This window comes from Cervus canadensis, chromosome 33 (assembly GCF_019320065.1).
Source record: "Cervus canadensis isolate Bull #8, Minnesota chromosome 33, ASM1932006v1, whole genome shotgun sequence".
NCBI classification, from domain to species: domain Eukaryota; kingdom Metazoa; phylum Chordata; class Mammalia; order Artiodactyla; family Cervidae; genus Cervus; species Cervus canadensis.
Genome location: NC_057418.1, coordinates 16,094,800 through 16,115,525, shown reverse-complemented (window position 1 = coordinate 16,115,525; position 20,726 = coordinate 16,094,800). Strand labels below are relative to the sequence as shown.

Below are 20,726 nucleotides of genomic sequence, written 5' to 3'. Positions count from 1 at the left end.
TTAGAACAGGACATGGAAACAATGGACTGGTTCAAAATTGGGAAAGGAGCATGTTCCCTGATAGCTCAGTTGGTAAAGAATCTGCCTGCAATGCGGGAGACCTGGGTTCGATCCCTGGGTTGGGACGATCCCCTGGAGAAGGAAAAGATTACCCACTCCAGTGTTCTGACTTGGAGAATTCCATGGACTGTATAGTCCGTGGGGTTGCAAAAAGTCGGACACTACTGAGCAACTTTCACTTTCATGTCAAGGCTGTATACTGTCACCCTGATTATTTAACTTATATGCAGAGTACATCATGAGAAATGCCGGGCTGGATGAACCAAAGCAGCAATTAAGACTGCTGGGAGAAATATCAATAATCTCAGATATGTAGATGACACCACCCTTATGGCAGAAAGCAAAGAGGAACTAAAGAGCCTCCTGATGAAAGTGAAAGAGGAGAGTGAAAAAACTGGCTTAAACCTCAACATTGAAAAAACAAAGATCATGACATCCAGTCCCACCACTTCATGCAAATAGCTGGGGAAACAATGGAAATAGGGACAGACATTATTTTCTTGGGCTCTAAAATCACTGTGGACAGTGACTACAGCCATGAAATTAAAAGACGCTTGCTCTTTGGAAGAAAAGTAATGACAAACCTAGACAGCGTATTAAAAAGAAGAGACATTACTTTGCCAATAAAGTTCCATCTAGTCAAAGCTATGGTTTTCCCAGTAGTCATGTACAGATTTGAGAGTTGGAGAATAAAAAAGGCTGAGCGTCGAAGAATTGATGCTTTTGAACTGTGGTGTTGGAGAAGACTCTTGAGAGTCCCTTGGACTGCATGGAGATCCAACCAGTCCATCCTAAAGGAGATCAGCCCTGAATGTTCATTGGAAGGACTGATGTTGAAGCTGAAACTCCAATACTTTGGCCACCTGATGCGAAGAGCTGACTCATTTGAAAAGACCCTGATGCTGGGAAAGATTGAAGGCAGGAGGAGAAGGGGATGACAGAGGATGAGATGGTTGGATGGCATCACCGATTCAATGAAGATGAGTTTGAGTAAACTCTGGGAGCTGGTGATGGACAGGGAGGCCTGGTGTGCTGTGGTCCATGGGGTCAGGAAGAGTGGGCCACAGCTGAGCAACTGAACTGAACTGAACACTGAACAATAACAAAACTTAACTCGCAACTCTCGACTTGTGTATCTTTTTTAGTTGACAGAGCTTTGGCTGGGATTGAAGCCCATCTGAATTGCGGTTTCAACCTTGGTTAATCATTCCAAGTTTCTGACTTCAGATTTCTTAAGCATTCATTTCACTGGTTTCACCTGTCTTAGGTCAGTGTTTTCAATTGCAGTGGTTCTCCAAGTTTGGTGTTCAGACCAGCAAAACCAGCATCACATAGAACTTGGTTAGAAATGCAAATTCTGGAGCTCCAACCTGAATTGAGAACTTGTGGAATTTCACCTGATACAGACTCCAAGGTTGACAACCACAGTTCCAAACACACTCTGGACCTTGGCGGGTGGGAGCTGGGTGTACAAAGCAGAGGCTGAGAAAGATCTGGGTTTTTCGGTGCCACCCGCTGGATGGTCCGCCGGCGGTGTCCGCATTGGGCTCCAGGTCCACGATTCCACCCAGGCTGCTCAGTCTGGTGCTGTCTGTGGGCGGTTTCTGGAAGCGTCCTGCTGCTTAATGGGAGAGGCGCTCCCACGGGTCCCCGTTTCTTCTCCCTCTAGAGGATAATCTAGGAGGCCGAGAGGAGCAGGCTCAGGGCAGGCTCTGGGGTAATCCTGGCCTCCTTAGTTATGCAAGAGAGCGCTGCAGGCCTCCTGGGGCAATTCTGCTCCTGGGCCCGAACCGCGGCCACTCCCATCCCAGCGGGGAGGGTGCTTTTTTCCGAAGGCAGCTTGGTCAGGTGACCGTGGCGGCTCTTATTTAGCCGGGGACGCGGAAGGACGAGCGCTCGGAGGCCGCGGGAGAACGCTCAGGACCGGGGACTGCGAGGCCATGCGACCCCCGAAGCTGCCCGGGCCGGCGCTCGCGCTGCTGGTCTTGCTGCTTCTGGGGCCGCCGCCGGGTTCCGCGGGCGGCCCCGCGCCCTTCGACCCGACCTGGGAGTCCCTGGACGCCCGCCAGCTGCCCGCCTGGTTCGACAAGGCCAAGTTCGGCGTCTTTATCCACTGGGGCGTGTTCTCCGTGCCCAGTTTCGGGAGCGAATGGTTCTGGTGAGCACGCCTCCCCAAGTCTCCTCTGATCCCACCCTTGCACCCCCTGGCCTGCAGCCGGGACCCAGACCTCCAGCCTTTGCCGGTTTGTTTCGTCTCTTAGTCAGTTTCACCTCCTGCAGTTTGAGCCGCGCTTTGCATTTCCGGGTGTTACGTTCATGGTTTTACTGGGTAGGTGGTTGGTGCTGGGTGAACGCTGAATTTTTCTTCCGTAGGACTGCAAGAGTCAGACACTTGATGTGGCTCTGGCTTCTCAGCTTCTTGGTAGTTGTACGTATCAGTTGTTCTTATCACTCTGTAGCCACCGACGGAATAAAATAGCAGAAAAGTAATGGGCTTGTGTGGGGGTCTAGGAGGAAGCTCTGGGCCTAAACTGTCCTTGTCCTTTGAACTTCAGACTTGCTCCATGGCTGTTCTGCTGCTGCTTGTCAATTGTCAAGTTGTTCTGCCACGAAGCAGGGTTTAAACATAAATTCATGGGTATGTGAGACTTCTGTTCATTTGGGCATTCACTGGCTCTTTAACCTTAAAATGTTACCACATGTAGCCCAAGGAAAAATTTTAAAAAAAGATTCTAGAATATTAACCCTAAGAAACTCCAATTATTAACAGATCGCTATGTGAAAAGTTATGAACAAAGCTAGTGGAGGTGGCGGAATTCCAGCTGAGCTAGTCCTAAAAGATGGTGCTGTTAAAGTGCTGCACTCAGTAAATCAGCAAATTTGAAAAACTCAGCAGTGGCCACAGAACTGGAAAGTGTCAGTTTTCATTCCAATCCCAAAGAAGGGCAATGCCAAAGAATGTTCAAACTACCGCACAATTGTGCTCATTTCACATGCTAGCAAGATTATGCTCAAAATCCTTCTAGCTAGATTTCAGCAGTATATGAACCGAGAACTTGCAAATGTATGGGTTGGATTTAGAAAAGGCAGAGGAACCAGAGATCAAATTGCCAACATCCATTGGATTTCAGAGAAAGCAAGGAAATTCCAGAAAAACATCTACTTCTGCTGCATTGACTACGCTAAAGCCTTTGATTGGGTGCATCACAGCAAACTGTGGAAAATTTTTAAAGAGATGGGAATACCAGACCACCTTACCTGCTTCCTGAGAAATCTGTATGCAGGTCAAGAAGGAACAGTTAGAACCAGACATGGAACAATGGACTGGTTTAAAATTGGGAAAGGAATATGACAAGGTTGTATGTTGTCACCCTGCTTTTTAACTTATATGCAGAGTACATCATGAGAAATGCTGGACTGGATGAATCACAAGCTGGAATTAAGATTTCTGGGAGAAATATCAACCTCAGATACGCAGATGATACCACTCTAATGGCCGAAAGTGAAGAGGAACTAAAGTGCCTCTTGATGAGGGTGAAAGAGGAGAGTGAAAAAGGTGTTGAAATTCAACATTAAAAAAACTGAGATCATAGCATCTGGTCCCTTTATGGCAAAGAGATGGGAGGAAATGGAAACAGTGACAGATTTTATTTTCTTGGGCTCCAAAATCACTGTGGACAGTGACTGCTGCCTTGAAATTAAAAGATGCTTGCTCCTTGGAAGGAAAGCTATGATAAACCTAGACAGCATATTAAAAAGCAAGAGATATCAGTTCATCAACAAAGGTCCGTCTAGTCAAAACTATGGTTTTCCCAGTAGTCATGTATGGATGTGAGAGTTGGACCATAAAGAAGGCTGAGTGCTGAAGAATTGATGCTTTTGAATTGTGGTGTTGGAGAAGATTCTTGAGAGTCCCTTGGATGCAAGAGATCAAACCAGTCAATCCTAAAGGAAATCAGTTGCAAATATTCATTGGAAGGACTGTGGCTGAAGCTCCAATACTTTGGCCACCTGATGTGAAGAGCTGACTCATTGGAAAAGACCCTGATGCTGGGAAAGAGTGAAGGCAAAAGGAGAAGGGGGCAGCAAAGGATGAGATTGTTAGATACCATCACTGACTCAATGGACATGGATTTGAACAAACTCGAGATAGTGGAGGTCAGAGGAGCCTGGCATGCCGCAGTCCATGGGGTTGGAAAGAGCTGGACACAACTTAGCGACTGAGCAAAATGTGAAAAGTGGGCTTGCCTGGTGGCTCAGTGGTAAAGAATCCCCCTGCCAATGCAGGAGACACTGGCTTGATCCCTGGGTCAGAAAGACCCCCTGGAGAAGGAAATGGCAACCCACTCCAGTATTCTTGCCTGGAAAATCCCATGGACAGAGGAGCTTGGCGGGCTACAGTCCATGGGGTCTCAGAAAGATTTGGACATGATTTAGCAACTGAACAACAGCAACAACCTGTGAAAAGTGGTGCACAAAAAATTGCTCTTTAGATTTTACCTTGAGAGCCATACCTTTACAGCTTTAAGTGTCTCCCATCTTTCTTGATTAAATACTTCAGGTATGTTAAGTTCTTCAAGATAGAAATGTTACTACATATATATGTATGCATAATACACATACACATAAATAATATATTCCTAAGTAAGATAAGAAAATAAACAATGAATACTTAAACCTACATTATACTATATACATAATGTACAACTAATTTAACTCATACAATATATATTCCATATGACAACTATAAAAAACACCCAGTGTGAGAGTTGTGAATTAAGTTTTATTTGGAGCAAAATGAGGACTGTAACCCAGGAGACTGCCTGTTAGAAAGCTCTGTGGAACTGCTCTGAAGAGGTAAGGGTGGAGGTCAGTATGTTGTTGAGTTGCTAAGTTGTGTCCTACTCTTTGCAACCCCTTGGACTGTAGCCTACATTTGTGACCCCAAATCCTCTGTCCATGGGATTTCCCAGGCAAGAATACTACAATGGGTTGCCATTTCCTTCTCTAGGGGATCTTCCCGACGCAGGGATCAAACCCACATCTCCTGCATTGCAGGAAGATTCCTTACTGCTGAGCTACCAGGGACGCCGGAGGTCAGTATATATGTCGTTTTTTTGGTGAAAGGGGATATATGCAATCAGGACACATTTTGACAGAAGGTTACTGCTTGTTACCAGGAACGGACGTCTCCCTTAATGATTTTAGTACTTTTCTAGCTATGAGAAACATGCAAGAAATTGGGCTCATAAAATCTTCTCCTGAAAATATCTGACTATCTGAAAGGCTGTTCTGGCAGTTTTTCCTAATCTCCACCCTTTCCTTTCAGGGTGTGTTGAAAGTCAGCAACTACAGTGGCTAACGACTTCATTCTTATAGAACCAGATGGCAAGTGACAATTTTTAGTTGGCTGATACATTGAAGAGTATAAATTATATATTGTATTAGACTGTAAACATTGTACCACTTTCTTTAAAGACATTGACTTTCTGCAACCAGTAACTTTTCTTATTCAGTTAGGCCAATTGGTGTAAAAGAACTGCATAAGCTATGAAGTACTATTCATATACTCTTGAAATCAGCTTGTAAAATATGGGACTCTTTCTTTCCATAACCTGTATTACCAAATATATTTGCTTCAGGATATTGTACATCTTTCTTTGCAAGTTTTGTGCTGTGAGGCATTTTGAATTTACTTTTGAAATGTTTCAATTAGCAAGGTGTTGCGGTCCTTTAATGGACCGGAACCTGGTGGTCTGGAGTCGACAATAAGAAAGTGAAAGAAGGAAAGAGGCTAATATTCCCTGGGTTACGCAGAGAACCAATAAAGCCCTAGGACAGGGCTCACATAGGCACAGGGTGTCCTCTCGAAGAGGTCTTGAAAGCCTGGGCAGGAAAGTGAGCGTGGCAGGCTTCCACACTCCAGAGAATCAGCCAGAAAGAGAGAGAGAGAGAGAGAGAGAGAGAGAGAGAAGGACACGGGGACCCAAGTCTCTAGTGGGAAAAGAGTGCTTTATTGAAGTCTGTGTGAGTATATATACTGTTTTACAAGGTAGCTTCTTCAGGTAAAGATCAAAAGACCAGACTTTACAAGTTACCAAGGAAACAAGGATTAATGGAGGTCATAAAACCAGAAGACAATCCATATCAAAGAAAGAGGGTCGTAAATAATCACTTTTACCATATGGAAAAGCTAATGAAGGAAATCCTATGCTTGCATTCCATCTCATGACCTCAGTCCTGGGAGCAGCGTGCTGCTCTGCTCCTTCCTGTTAGCAGGAGCTGATAATAGCAGGGGGCTCATGAGCGCCAGGAAGCAGCACACAGCAGTCCTACTGTTAAACATTCCCTGACAGCAAGGTACATAAATTAGCAGATTTCTTCTTTTTATATTGTGTGTGTTCAGTTGCTCAGTCATGTCCGACTCTTTGTGACCCCATGGACTGTAACCCACCAGGCTCCTCTGTTTTCATGGGATTCTCCAGGCAAGAATACTGGAGTGGGTTGCCATGCCCTCCTCTAGGGGATCTTCCCAACCCAGGGATTGAACCCGCGTCTCTTATGCCTCCTGCATTGGCAAGCAGGTTGTGTTCACCACTAGCACCTTTGTTCAACTGGGAAGATTAGGTAAATATACATTTGATGCTAGGAGAGGATTTCATGTTTGTTAGTTGAAACTAGTGCTCTGCACAAAACAACTAGTTTTGAGTCATCTTATTCTTTGTAATGGTTAACTTCTTATTTTCTACAAATGAACACAAAGTTGTTTGTTTTGGCCTGGAACAATAAAGATAATTCTCATACAAAACAGAGTATATTTTTGATAGTCTGGAAGTGCAATAACCCTGTAGAAGATTCTTAATTATCTATAGTTTCCCTTTTTACCTCCTCTAAATCTCTGATCTCACTTGATTTGACCTGGGGCAGGCAACAGCAGAGATGAGTATATTTGACTATCCTTAATGGCAGCTCAAAAACAAATATAAATGGTGGGCTGTTTACTGTAAGTGCGTCTTCTCATCTCTGTTACTATGAAATTTGAGAAGTGACTCTAGACTGTAACAGAGAATGCAGGTTCAAATTAGATGTGCCAGGAAAAAAATAGAAATCTCTTATCTTTTAACTTTCTGACTCTTCCAGTTTCTCTTTTCCAGTTCCATTTAAAAGATAAAAATGCCTCATGGATCCATTAGGATACTTTCACTTCAAGGTATAGAAAACTCAAATAAAAGGTATAATAATAGGAGCGTATTACTATACATAATAAGAAATTTAGAAGTACTTGGCTCAGTGATGAAATCAAAGTCCTGGGCTCTTTGTCATCCTCAGCCTGTTGACTTGTCCTATCACTGTCACATGATGGTGGCCAGGCATCACATCACACAGCCTCGTCCAAAGGCAGATTGTATCTCTTTCTACTAGAGAGGAGACCATTCCCAGAATCTCCCAAGTTGGCTTCCCCTCCAGTTCCATTGACTAGCACGGGTCAGGTGTCCATGTGGTAGCTGTGATAGAGGCTGGGAAAGTATGTATCTGACTCTTGGGCAGGTAAAGAATTGTGCCTGTGACACAGTATGTCCTTCAGCAAAGCCTTCCCAGCAGAAAGAACCTCCTGGTCATCTTTGAGGATCTAGTGCTGATTATGAGTTTGTTCATCCAGTAAAAGCACTCTTATGAAAAGAGTAGTGAAAGGAAGAATAGATGGGTCCGAGGGGGCACTTGCATCTGTTTCTTGACCATGGGCTTACTGCCATGTTTATATAAAATGTTTATCTAAAAATTATGCTTTGAGGATTTCCCTGGTGGTCCAATGGTGAAGACTCCGCACTCCTGGTGCAGGGGGCCTGGGTTCCATCGCTGGTCAGGGAACTAGATCCCATATGCTGCAACTAAGAGTTTGCATGCCACAACTAAAGATCCTGCATGCTGTGACTAACACCCAGGGCAGCCAAATAAATAAATAAGTAGTTTTCTTTTTTTAAGTTATGTTTTCAATGTTGTTTTCCTTCTGAAGCGCTGCTTAGACAGTTGAGGGCCCACTGCTCAGAATAAATGCATATAACCAATAATCCTTGAAGAGTGAGTCAGTATATTAGAACAACAGCATTTTCTTAATTTTACTGCCATTTCCTCCCCCACTTGTTCCCTGCTAGTGAATATAATACATTTGTGTTATAGTTTATGCACTTTGTTTTCTTTTGAAGACTTCATCATTTATGTTACAAAGGACTAATTATGTATACTCCATGTTGCAATCTAAAAGTGAAGAATTAACAGCAAATGGGTGACTGGTTTGTCTAGAATGTTCTGGTTGATAAGCTGAGTAGAGTCACAGAGGGATAGATGGAAGACCATGGAAGTTCATGTAAGCTTTCCTTAAGTGAAGTCAGACTAAATGGGGAAGTTAGGAAGGGAATCTTAGTGACATCTGAATAAGGGAGAATTTTAGTAAAGGGAGTTATAGTTGACCCTTGAATAGCACAAGTTTGGTCTACTTTTATGTGTATTTTTATCAATAAATACATAACTGGCCCTCTATATTCAAGGGATTTGCATCTCTGGATTTAACCAACCTCAGACAGAAATTTTCATCTATGTTTGCTTGAATCTGCAGATGCCAAAATTGTCGATATGGAGGGCAGACTGTAGTATGCCATTTTATGTAAGGGACTTGAGTACTCACAGATTTTGGTATCTGCTGAGAAACGTGGGACTCATTCTCTATGAATACCGAGGGATACCTATATTTCAAGTGTTTATGTGTATGCCACTTTAATGCTGTTTCCTTCATCCCCTTAGGTGGTACTGGCAAAAGGAAAAGATACCAGCTTATGTGGACTTTATGAAAAATAATTACCCTCCTGATTTCACATATGAAGATTTTGGACCACTATTTACAGCAAAATTTTTTGATGCGAACCAGTGGGCAGATATTTTACAGGCTTCTGGTGCCAAATACGTTGTCTTAACTTCCAAACATCATGAAGGTAAGTAAGAATAACATCTGCAAACACTGACAGTGGTTATAAATGTGAAGTAGTTCTTTTGGAAGAAGAAACTAAAGCAAGGTCATCCACATGAAAACAGAGTTTTTTCTCTTAGGAGCAATCCGAAGTGGCTACTGACATTTGCTTGTAATTTAAGAGATCACATATTTCACCCAATTAAGAAGCATTAAGAAAAAGAAAGGAGCATAAGGATGCAGAAAGATCATACCCTCAACGTTTAGAAAAAAATGGAAACTGACTGCATTTTGTTATATGCATAGTTAACAATTTCCAAGTAACGCAAGATTTGAGTAAAGCCCTTTGAAGGGGGATGTGGTTTGCAGGTCAAAGTTTACAACTGAACTGTATTCTTTCCGTTTTCTTCTCACCTCTGTAATGCATTCTGGGAAGGTACCCTGGGGATTATTTGCTATTGTCTTACATTATGACCAGCATACAGGGTGGTGCTTTTAGCCAACTGTTGTATGACCCAGTTGAGGAAAGTTTGCTACTGATGAAAATGACGCGGGCCACCTGAAAGGAACAGGATTGCAAGGCTGTAATGGTGCCCAGAAATATTAGAGACGGTGGAAGAATGTCTAACAAAAAACAGGGTGGTTGAATTAGCGTTCTCCAGAGAAATAGAGCTAACAGGAAGTGTAATACGTATAGATTTATCATATGTAAATGGCTCATATGAAACTGGCTCATGCAACTATGGAGGCTGAGAAGTCCAGACCCAAGACAGCCAGTTATATAGTTCCAGTCTGAGCCCAAAGGCATCAGGAACAGGAGAGCGGATAATATAAGTACCTGTCCAAATCTGAGTTAAAAGGCAGGAGAAGACTAATGTCTCAGCTCAAAGACATACAGAGAAAACATTTTTCCTTTTTTTTTTTTTAAATTAAAAAACAAAAAACACCACTCCTTAAAATTTCCTGCTTTTGTTTTTCTTTTTGGCTTCAATGCACGGCATACAGGATCTTAGTTCCCTGACCAGGGATTGAACCCCTGCCCCCTGCAGTGGAAGTGAGGAGTCTTAACCAGTGATCACCAGGAAAGTCTGAAGAATTCTTTCTTAATCAGCCTTTTATTCTATTTAGGCCTTCAATGGATTGGATGAGGCCCAACTCTTTGGGTGGGCAGTCTGCTTTCCTCAGTCTACCTATTCACATGTTAATTTCCTCTACAAACACCTTCAGGAACATATCCTGAATGATGTTTAAGCAAATATCTGGGCACCCTGTGGCCCAGGCAAGTTGACACATATGTGTCAAAAAAAATGAACCATTAAAGTGATCTTACATTAATAGAATAGAATCTACCCATTACCATTCCCATACCTACAAGATCAAGGAAACATCAGCACATTATTATTATTCCAACAGCATGTTAATAATTAGATAGTCTGGACCTCTGTGATGGTCCAGTGGTTAAGAATCTGTCTGCCAGTGCAGGGGATGAAGGTTCAATCCTTGGTCCGGGAAGGTCCCACATGCCTCGGGGCAACTAAGCCAGAGTTTAGAGCCCTCAAGATGGAACTCCTGAAGCCCATGTGCCTTAGAGCCCAAGCTCCAAAACAAGAGAAGTCACCTCAGTGAGAAGCCTGTGCACCACGATTAGAGAGCAGCCCCCACCAGCCGCAACTAGAGAAAGGCCCGTACATAGCAACAAAGACCCAGTGCAATCAAAGATAAATAAATAATTAGATGATTTATTTGCATTGGAATAAAAAATTTTGTCTCATTCTTTTCTGCAGCGGTGGGTGGGGGATTACAAGGGAAGAATGAAAACCCAAAATAAGGAATCATCTTAGGATATTTTTCCTTTTGGTCACAGTCCAGTGGCTTAATGATTTTTTTCCTGCAGATGTTTCTCAGGCTGAGATGGATACTTAGGACATGTTGATTTCCTGATGCCTAGAACTTCTCCAGGCTATATGGCACAGAGTGTTACTTAGCTTATTTAAAAACACAGCAAAACAACGCTTAATCACGCTGTGAGGACAAATGATGTAGCCCACATTTATATACTTTCTAGGACCATATTGTTGCAAGTTTTCATGTCTATGGGAGAGACCCTGCTGAGTCCAGTTAGGCTGGAAGACCACTGTGTGAGCTTCTGGTGGTGCTACTGAACCGAAGACCCAAAGTGGTTTTAGCACTGCCAGACATTAGGGCCTGCCAAGTTGAGACATATGGAATAAGACTTTAAATATCACTGACCGTGCTTTGAAGCTTACCTCAAACATCTTTAGAACCAGTGTGAGCTCTTTTAAAAGTTTCTTCAAAATGAATCCAAAGAGTGTGTCCATAATTAGACTTGTCCTAATTTATAATAGTAAAGTATTAACCAAACACCTTAGGTATGTCGGTTCACAAACATTGCTTTAGATTTTAGTAGGACAGTAACAATGTATTTATGTTCCTAGGTCCTGACTATAAAGATTTTGAGGCTTTTATATTATTCCTTAAGTAGTTTAGTTTACATAGTGCTTCTATGGTTTTTATGTAGAAAAGCCAGCAATCTAAACACAAATTCCTTTTAAAATATGAATTATTTCAAAGTGCTTATGTAATGGCATTCTTCTTATCCATTTAGTTGGTAGATAATTCACTTTTAGGTAATTTAAAGCACAATATCCAAGCTTATGATTTTAGAGTAGGATGAGATTACAGATGGGTACATTTCAAGTATAGAACTACTGGGGAAGAGTCTCTTACCCCCACCTGGGTTAAATGAATAATGAGGGTAAAGGAGATTTAGTACTGAACATGAACCATCAGTGTTCTATGAATCATACTATAATAAAATAATTCTAAAACCAGGGAATATAATCTTTGATTTAGAAGACAGGAATCATGCAGGAGTGCATCTGTGGTTCTTCCCTGTAAGTAGTCACAGTCATTGTTTAGAATGGTAGATGTGGAAGATGTTCCCATCTCAGCCATGATCTGCTAATGTTGATTGTGATTTTGTACTAGACCTTGTGCTAGCCATTGACTGAGGATATAGCAGGGAACACTGCAGACATGACACTGTCCCTCAAGGAGCTTATCATCTGAGAGGGAGAATACCGGAGATAGATCAGACTATACGGACCTTATTTTCTTGGGCTCCAGAATCACTGGCGCCCCACTCCAAAAGCTGTGGTTTTTCCAGTAGTTGTGTATGGATGTGAGACTTGGACCATAAAGAAGACTGAGCACCGAAGAATTGATGCTTTCAAATTGTTCTGCTGGAGAAGACTCTTGAGAGTCCCTAGAACTACACAGAGATCAAATAGTCCATCCTAAAGGAAATCAGTCCTGAATATTCATTGGAAGGACTGATGCTGAAGCTGCAGTATTCTGACCACCTGATGTGAAGAGCTGACTCATTGGAAAAGACTGCGATGCTGGAAAAGATTGAAAGCAAAAGGAGAAGGGGATGACAGAGGATGAGATGGCTAGATAACATCACTGATTTAATGGACACGAATTTGAGCAAACTTCGGGAGATAATGGAGCTTCTTGTCCGGTAGTCCATGGGGGTCACAAAGAGTTGGACATGACTTAGCCACTTGAACAACAACAACAGTGGGGTACCCCGAGAAGTACTTTAAAAAATCTTGCTTCTACTTTGTTTAAATTCTCATTTGTTAGGGACCTCTCTGGTGGCTAACACTCAGTGCTCCCAATGCAGGGGGACCAGGTTTGATCCCTGGTCAGGGAACTAGAGCCCACATGCCATAATAAGAGTTTGCATGCCGCAACTAAGGATTCCTGCATGCCACGACTAAGGCCCTGTGCAGCCAAATAAATAAATAAAAATATTTTAAAAATTCTCGTTTGTTTCTTGCATGAAAGCAAAATATATACTAAGGAAAAAAATGGTCATAAAACAGAAGTTTGTAGAAACAGTGATTTATATGTCACGCGTACTGCCTTTATAACTTGGTGTTGGTATAGGTGCACATTGACTAGAACAGAGTTGATATGCTTACAGAGGCTTTTGATATAATGTTTCAGGCTTCACCTTGTGGGGCTCAGAGTACTCATGGAACTGGAACGCAGTAGACGAGGGGCCGAAGAGGGACATCATCAAGGAACTTGCGGTCGCTGTTAGGAACAGGACTGACCTGCGCTTCGGGCTTTACTACTCCCTTTTTGAGTGGTTTCATCCGCTCTTCCTTGAGGATGAATCCAGCTCGTTCCAGAAACGACAATATCCAGTGTCTAAGATGCTGCCCGAGCTCTACGAGTTAGTGAACAAGTATCAGCCAGAGGTGCTGTGGGCAGATGGCGATGGAGGGGCCCCAGATACCTACTGGAAAAGCTTAGACTTCCTAGCCTGGTTGTACAATGAGAGGTGTGTGTGCTACTAGACTGCTGTCGTGACATTCCTAGTACCTGTATAACATTAGTTCTTGCTTCTTGAAATGTTCCCCTTCAGGCTTGTTTGTGACATGGGGAGAAAATCATTATAAATAATGCATATTAGATCTATCAGTATTTACTCAAAATATCAAGAGTTACAAGAACACTGGAAAATTCTTAACAAGAATTAGTTAGCAAGAATACTGGAGTGGGTTGCCATTTCTTTCTCCAGGGCATCTTCCGGATCCAGGAATCGAATCCGTGTCGCCTGCATTGGGAAGTGGATTCTTTACAATTGAGCCACCTGGGAAGCCCTAAGAGTTACAGATCAGGAGTCAAATATAGCTCAACAGTCTGATTTTGAATTGAGACTAAACAAAAATTACAGCATTAAGAACTCTGAAACCTAATGTTGTAGGTCCCCATTTTCCTCACCTCTCTGGGGCATTGCTGTTTATCCATCACTGTTTCTCATGATGCACTTTTCAGTTCCTCTAATTGCTTCTTCACATCCTCTTACCTTTGATAATCTTTGCTGAGTGGACATCACCCTTGTCTGTCTCCTCTTTTCCTTCATCGTCAGCATTTCACCTCTTCCTGTTCTTTCCTTTTGTTTTCTAGCACGTTCCAGGCTGCCCCATTAGAACAGGGAGTTCTGACTAAGCCCCTCTATAAGGCTCACACTATATGGACCAAATTGCTATCTGTATCTCGACAGTACTTGGTGTTGTGCTGTGAAGTTAGGGAGAGTCCTGCTTGTGTTTTCTGGGCCCACAGAGGATGCACAGACAAATACTCTGGGGAGCTCTTGGTACATAACCGCAGTTTCTCTAGGTACTCCTTTCCACAAGGAAATCCTGGGAGTCCTCCACTTCAGTTTGTGAACCAAAACGATCCCCTCTAAATGGAGCAGTGCAGGAGGTACCACCTGCTATGATGAATAATGTGGGAATATTTTATGCCACAGTGAATTCCATCCATAACCGTCAACTTTGCTGAGATCTTTCAATATTAGGCACAACTATAAGAGAAGGAGACTAGGGGAGAACTTTTAAATAATAGTAAAACTCTTTTCAGTGCTGTGTGTGCTGGGCACACATAGGTGTTTTACATAGATTGTGTCAGTCGCTTAGTCGTGTCGGACTCCTTGTGACCCCTTGGACTGTAGCCCGCCAGGCTCCTCTGTCCATGGGATTCTCCAGGCAAGAATACTGGAGTGGGTAGCCATGCCCTCTTCCAGGGGATCTTCCCGACCCAGGGATCGAACCTGTGTCTCCTGCGGTGGCAGGAGGATTCCTTACTCTCTGAACCACCAGGGAAGCCCAAGTTCTGTTCTATATATAACAGATGAAGAAATTGATTATTCAGAGGAATTAGGTAATTTGCTCTAGGACAAGGAGCTTAGCAAGTAACAGGCCAGGACTACAACCTCCTCAGGTCTAGTTTACTTCAAAATCATGGGGTTTGTATTATATTCGACTATGGTTATTTTCTAAGCGTGGATTTCAGTCAGACCTCTTTTCAGTGACATTGCTTTTGTGTAAATTTTTTTAAACTTTTTGTTTAAAAAAAAAAATCCTCCTTTTCATTTCAGCCCGGTTCGGGACACAGTGGTCACCAATGACCGTTGGGGAGCTGGTAGCATTTGTAAGCACGGTGGCTACTATACATGTAGTGATCGTTATAACCCAGGACATCTTTTGCCACATAAATGGGAAAACTGCATGACAATAGACAAGTTTTCCTGGGGCTACAGGAGGAATGCTGGAATCTCTGACTATCTCACAATTGAAGAATTGGTGAAGGTACAGTAAAATGTCTGGTGACCATTATGGTAATATTCATAATCGTGTACACGTGTGAGAATTATGTTTTCTGAACTGTATAGCTCATCGGCCTGTAAACACAGGGCATGACTCCTTTTTTTTCTATGTGTGTTCTCTTAGATAGTGATTATTGATGGAATTGTTTTCTTCCTCTAAGAACTATATTTATTCTTAATTTTTAAGCAACTTGTCCAAACAGTTTCATGTGGAGGAAACCTGTTGATGAATATTGGGCCCACACGAGATGGCACCATTTCTGCAATTTTTGAGGAGCGATTGAGGCAAATGGGAATCTGGCTAAAAGTCAATGGAGAAGCCATCTATGAAACCTATGCTTGGAGATCCCAGAATGACACTGTGACCCCAGATGTATGGTAAGTACTATTTGATAGAAGAAGGCATTTAACATTTCTCAGAAATAAAGAGAACAGTATAATAAAGAGGAAAATGGATGAATGCCCACCTATACAAAATATTTTATTTACTTAAAATCAGCATATTTTAAACACTTATTATTTATCAAGTTGAGCTTAAATAATCTCTAGATTCCTCCTAACAGTGGAGAAATTTTAGGGAGAAATAAAATTTCTTACAAAAATTGTAGGTCATTCAGAAAAAAAAAAAAAAAAGTACTGGGTGGTTAATCCAAAAGAGACTTTTGGTTTAGTCAGGTAAATTCTAACTTGGCAGGTGCTATATCTCATCAAGTTAGCAGGAGGTGCCAGAGGGCAGGAAAAATATATTCTAATAAATCTAAACCTGGACTCTCTTTAAAATTAGTTATCTCAACTGGCTAACTTTTAACTAGTATCTCCTATAAAAACATACGGTGGTTTCTGATGTAGGATCTTAACATACGCAAATAAGAGCAGTCCTCCCTGGTGTCTCAGACTAAAGAATTCCCCTGCAGTGCGGGAGACCTGAGTTTGATCCCTGGGTTGGGAAGATCCCCTGGAGGAGGGCTTGGCCACCCACTCCAGTGGAGAATCCCCATGGACAGAGGAGCCGGGGGGCTGCAGTCCATGGGGTCACAAAGAGCCAGATGGGACTGAATGACTAAGCACAGCACAGTATTAGTGACGCTCTAAAAGTTCACCTTGTGTTACCACCAAAGCGGGTATAGCCAGATCATGCATACACCCAAAGATTAGACTAAACAATCTTCTTTGAACTTATGACTTAAATTGTCAGTTCACTGAAGAAAATAAAGTAAGGCAGCCTACACAGAAGCAGCTAACTGTAGAATTTTAGAATACTGGATCTGGGAGAAGCCATAATGAGAACTCAAAACCAATCTTTCATTTTACAGAGGCTAGTTTTAAATTTGGTTTTAGAATTTGCTTCTGTGTTTATATTTGACTATGAGTATGTCTGGTCTGGGACTTGCCAATTATTAAGCATTATTCTATTAAGTTTTCTTTCAATAAGTAAAGATAAAAGTCAAACTCCTTAACAATACCTGGGCCGTTGCCTGGCTCCACTGCACTGAGCCCAGGTCACCACTCTCCCTGGCTCATCAGAGGAGCTCTCTCCCCCAGGTTCGTGTGTGTTTCCCCTCCTTGCTGCATCTTTAGATGGCTGTCTAGGCTCCCAGAGCCATCTTTGAAATCCTTTGAGAGTTGAAGCCCTGGCTCACTGTTGCTGTCCCCGGAACTTAGTTAATGTTAGTCGCTCAGTTGTGTCTGACTTTTTGCAACCCCATGGACTTAGCCCACCAGGCTCCTCTGTCCATGGGATCCTCCAGACAAGAATACTGGAATGGGTTGCCAGAACTACTCTTCGTATAGTTCTGATTGTCTATATTCACAGTTCTTCTAATTTGCTGGCCCCTCAGTTCTTGGGCTTCCCGAGTGAGGCTAGTGGTAAAGAACCCACCTGCCATGCAGGAGACTTAAGAGATGCAGGTTCGATCCCTGGGTTGGGAAGATCCCCTGGGGGAAGGCATGGCAACCCACTGCATCCCATGGACAGAGGGACCTGGCAAGCTACAGTCCATAGGGTTGCACAGAGTTGGACACGACTGAAGCGACTTAGCAGGCATGCAGTTCTTGTACTTCCTTCTTTCTAAGGATCCTGTCCCCTTCTTTTGGTCGTACCTTAGACCTTGCATTTCCAACATTTGTACTCCTTTCATGATCTCAGTCTGAATCATCCCACTATCTAACTCCCTCCTCTTGTATTTCAGTTCACTTCAGCTTCCAAACGGCTCTTTAGAGAGAGTGGAGGTTGAAACAATCATTCATGGCCAGTGATTTAACCAATAGTGACTAATGAGGCCACCATAAAAAAACGAAAGAATGGGGTTCAGAGAGCTTCTGGATTGGTGGTGGTGCTGAGACAGCGGGGCACCTCGGGAGGGTGTGGAAGCCCCTGGCCCCTCCCCACACACCTTGTCCTATGCATCTTTTCCATCTGGCTGTTCCTGAGATACATCCTTTTATAATAGATCTGTAATCCAGGAAGTAGAAGGAGGGGGGTTGTAGGAACCTCCAATCTCTAGCCTGTGGGTCAGAAGCCCACATGACGATCCGGACACATGACTGATAACTAAATTTGGGGAGGGGGCAGTCTGGTAGGAATAAACCCTGACCCTTTGGAATCTGATGCTGCCTCTGGGTGGATGGTGTCAGAATGGGGTTGAACTGTAGGACGCCCAGCTGGTGCCTGAGAACTGCCTGGTGCTGTGGGAACTTCTCCCCCACACCACACACTACACTGGGATTGGGGTCAGAATCCTTTTGGGTGCTTTTTATTGCTACCATGGGGCTATTTTCCCTTCCCTCTATTCAAGAAAACATTGGTAAACATTTACTAAATGGAGGTATCTCTGGAAGATAATTCTGAACCTGACCCATAAATAATGAGAAATATTGCTATGCATTTTTTTTTTAACCAGGTACACATCCAAACCTAAAGATAAGTTGGTCTATGCCTTATTTCTCAAATGGCCCATATCAGGACAGCTCCTTCTTGGCCAGCCCAAAGCTACTCTGGGGGCAACAGAGGTAAGAGGGAATTTTGTCTTTTATTGTTCCTTTAAATTGCTGACTAGAACACCCTGAGGAAGACATTAACTTTTAACTTCAAGGTGAGCCTTATATGTATTCCATTTACATCTCACGACAGTAATTTTCAAACGAGTTTTATCAATGGCAATGTTTGGCAAAAACTGTTGAAAATTTTGTTTCATTCCCCAGAAACCAAGCCTATAAAACAGTTACATCATCTCCATGCTTATCAATTAAAATATCTTCTCCATAGTCATGCTGTGTTGTTCAGGTTCACTGCTTGCATCCAAAAATGACTCTTTTCATGAAACTGGAGTTCAGATTCCTCCCCTGACATCTCACCCCAGAACACATCTGAATAAATGTAAGATGTCATGGCCCTACTATTTTAAGTTCTTAAAAAATTTGGAGAAGGTTAAAGGTTAACCTTCCCTGCTGGCTCAGCAGTAAAGAATCTGCCTGCCATGCAAGAGATGCGGGTTCAACTGAGGGTTTGACTCCTGGGTTGGGAATATCCTTTGGAGAAGGAAATGGCAACACACTCCAGTATTTTTGCCTAGGACATTCCATGACAGAGGAGCCTGGTGGGCTACAATCCATGAGGCTGCAAAGAGTCAGACAGGACTGAGCGACCAAACAACAATAACAAAAGGTTAATCTAACAGTTGTGGCCATCAGCTCTGGCAATGAGTTCATTTTAATATATTTTGTAACTTATTTTTAAGAAAATAAAAATTTTCTGGGAGATGAATTGTCCAAATTCTTCTCCTTAAACCATTTTTCCATGTTTCATTTCTAACACTTGTGGCTAATCTGGCAGAAAAGGAGATAAAGAGTTCAAATCTGATGTTTATTTATTTTTTTTCAAATCTTATGTTTAACTGCAGCTTAGAGGCCTGGGCATAACATTATCTTTTTATTTTATCTACATTCTCTTTGCTGTTGTTTAGTCGCTTGGTCATGTCCGTCTCTTTTGCAACCCCACAGACTGTAGCCCACTAGGCTCCTCTGTCCATGGGATTTTCCAGGCAAAATACTGGAGTGGGTTGCCATTTCCTTCTCCAGGGGATCTTTCCAGCCCAGAGATCAAACCAGCTTCTCCTGCATTGCAGGCACCTTCTTTACTGCTGAGCCACCAGGGAAGCTTTGGCCGCCATTAATACTGTTATTTGAAAGTCCATGGGTTTTGTTTTTGTATTATTCTACATAAGCAAAGTTTTCTGGTTCAGAACAACCACAAATATATAGATAACTACTTATTGAAATTCATTTTGTGTAAGACTAAAGATATAGAACAGTTACAGTAATAATTGATCGCATGTACATACTGTTGATTAGTGGGGGTTATTGGACCATCTGGGGAGGAAGGGTGGCTGGATAAGGAAGGTGAGCCTTTCCCCGAACATCCTGTGTCAGAGCCAGGCAGGCCTTAGTTGTGCAGATTGGTTCAAGAGTAATTTTCTCTACTCTGACACTATTCAGTCTATACGATTCTTCCTCAAATCCTGCACACTTTCGAGAGTATTAAAGGAGCAAGAGATCCAAACATACGTTTGGATCATAAATTAAAGCAGCTTGTGATCCACTAAATTAAAGTAAAAACAGTGACTCTCCTGTCTACATTGCTCTTTAAGAAATATCAACTGCTTCCTCCCAATACAATGAGGAAGTCAGAGACACATATGGAGACTTTTATATGTATGTTTTAAATTTCAGGTTAAACTCCTGGGACATGGACAGCCCCTTCACTGGACAGCTTTGAAGCAAAATGGCATTAAGGTACACCTGCCTCAGCTAACCATCCATCAGATGCCCTGCCAGTGGGGCTGGGCTCTAGCACTAACTAATGTGACCTGATCTGCAGTAGAGTGCTTCCTGACGCAGTTACAGCTAAGACTAGAATGTATATCAGGTTTCTGTAACTACAGCACATGGACAAAGCAAATGTAAAATTGGCCAAGAATTTCCTAAATTACCCACGTAACTGTTTTAACTTTCCAATGCACTTTGCTATTTCTCTTCACACTGAATTTATTTCCATGTGTGAATCAGAGGTGGGGATCTTTGTTGTAGTGAGAAATTGGTGGTGGTAAGGACCGAATCATGTCTAATGCCAAATTCACAATTTGAAACTCTAAGCCTCAATGGGGCTTCCCTGGTAAAGAATCCACCTGCAATGCATGGGACATGAGTTTGATCCCCGGGTTAGGAAGATCCCCTGGAGAAGGATTGGATTTGGAGATTTTAAAGAAGTAACTAAGGTTAAATGAAGTCATCAGGGTGGGACCTTAATCCAATATGACTGGAGTCCTTATAAGAAGAGGAAGAACATGGATGGAAGCACATGGAGGAAAGACCATTTAAGGACACCGTGAGAAGGTGGCCAACTGCAAGCCAAGGAGGCCTCAAGAGAAACCAAACCTGCTGAAGCCTTGGGCTTTCAGCCTCCAGAACTGTGAGAAAATAAATGACTGTGGTTTAAGCATC

General features: G+C 42.6%; 1 protein-coding gene across 1 annotated transcript; it reads left to right on the top strand.

Annotated features, from left to right (window-relative positions):
• Nucleotides 1-1,781: 1,781 nt before the first annotated feature.
• FUCA2 (alpha-L-fucosidase 2) lies at nucleotides 1,782-20,726 on the top strand. The gene is made up of 7 exons (XM_043457188.1): nucleotides 1,782-2,218; nucleotides 8,860-9,047; nucleotides 13,058-13,397; nucleotides 15,000-15,210; nucleotides 15,415-15,605; nucleotides 18,128-18,236; nucleotides 19,956-20,726. Exons 1-7 carry the CDS (start codon nucleotides 2,001-2,003, stop codon nucleotides 20,094-20,096), a joined length of 1,398 nt encoding a protein of 465 aa, XP_043313123.1. The 5' UTR covers nucleotides 1,782-2,000; the 3' UTR covers nucleotides 20,097-20,726.